The sequence below is a fragment of the Echinops telfairi genome, unplaced genomic scaffold, assembly GCF_000313985.2.
Source record: "Echinops telfairi isolate 266 unplaced genomic scaffold, ASM31398v2 ScPeMD7_11;HRSCAF=52, whole genome shotgun sequence".
Classification (NCBI taxonomy): Eukaryota; Metazoa; Chordata; class Mammalia; order Afrosoricida; family Tenrecidae; genus Echinops; species Echinops telfairi.
The window spans coordinates 4,667,830-4,669,158 of NW_022103908.1; the positions used below are offsets into that span (position 1 = coordinate 4,667,830).

Below are 1,329 nucleotides of genomic sequence, written 5' to 3' on the forward strand. Positions count from 1 at the left end.
ATGTACAAATGCGCTTTACACAATTGATGTGTGTATGGATTGCGATAACAGTTGTATGAGCCCCTAATAAAATGTTTAAAAACAAACACAAACAAAAGAACAGAAGAAAAAAAAAGCCACTTTAAAAAAAAAACAAAACCAGATTCTGATCGGTTAATCTGGGGCACAGTCCAGATTCCACATTTTAGAAGGCAGCTACGTGATAATAGTCTACTGGTCCTGGGTCCCCTCTGCGAGTGGCAAAGCGTTACCTGGTGCCTGCTTGATGTGCCCAGTGAGAACTTCATCTCTCTGCTTTGTCAAAGGAAGCAAGACCTTTTCAACCTTCACCAGCTTGAAATAGGCGTCATAGTGGTCCGCTGTACCTAAAATCAAATCCATCACAACAGGTTTAGAAGGAGATTAAAATTGGGGTTTTGGGAGAGTACTACTTATATAAACAGCCTAAAACAGCTCTTTTTTGGTTTCCTCATGAACCTGCCTTATTCCCCCAACTTCTCACCACCCACAAAGCTACAGTATAGACATCAGATAGTGGAGTTTATCACAGTATAACGACAGAGCTTGCTTCGAATCAGGATTTCTCACTTTTGAGTACTATGGAAGGCCTGGAGCCCCGGTGGGATTGTCAGGTAAAAGTTGCACTATGATGTTGATGTGAGGCTTTATGTTAACTTGGGTGGGTCAGGATTCTCCCATGACATGATCTAGCACAGTGTGGTCAACTCCATGATGGGATCTTCTGTGAAGCAGCCAAGCAGTTAATCTGGTCACAGTCCTGATACAATTGAGGGAGGTTTCATTTGGGGTGTGGCCTACTCCTAATACAGGTTGACAGTCCGTGGTAACTCGTTTACTTCTACACTTAGAGTTGAATCTTGCATCTTGTTTGTGGGCCTCCTGTTTCATCGCTTGCCAATCCCAGGAGCCATCAACAGACCACTGATCTTGGATTCATTCATTTCTGCATCTACCAGCCTGTGGCCTCCTGCTTCATCTTCCTACTTCCTGTTCTACAGCGCCTACAGCTCTACAGGAGTCAAGAGAAGCCTTCAGTTTACATCTGATCCATGGACTTGAACCAGTTTGAACTTACCCACTTCTACGACTCTGGGAGCCATTTCTCGATATAAGTCTCTTTCTATGTACATACACATGCAAGAGTCACTGGTCTTGCTTCTCTAGAGAACCCGCCCTAACACAACTGCTAACCATAAGAGCAGTGATTCAAACCCATGAGCCTTGATAAGGCTACTATCAGTTCCCATAAAGGTTTACAACCTTGGAAGCTCTACACAGGGTTCTTAGGGGTCAGAATCGACTCTGTGG

At 44.0% G+C, this 1,329-nt stretch overlaps 1 protein-coding gene across 1 annotated transcript in view; it reads right to left on the reverse strand.

Moving 5' to 3' along the window:
- LOC101664682 (regulatory factor X associated protein) overlaps positions 1 to 1,121 on the reverse strand; it is a 63,910-nt gene extending 62,789 nt beyond the window's left edge. Inside the window, exons 1-2 of the mRNA XM_030884737.2 lie at positions 1,097 to 1,121; positions 252 to 365 (exon numbers count right to left, since the gene is read on the reverse strand). Of these exons, the coding sequence (XP_030740597.2) occupies positions 252 to 365; positions 1,097 to 1,121 (139 nt within the window). The remainder of the gene's footprint in view (positions 1 to 251; positions 366 to 1,096) is intronic.
- Between the last annotated feature and the right edge of the window lie 208 nt (positions 1,122 to 1,329).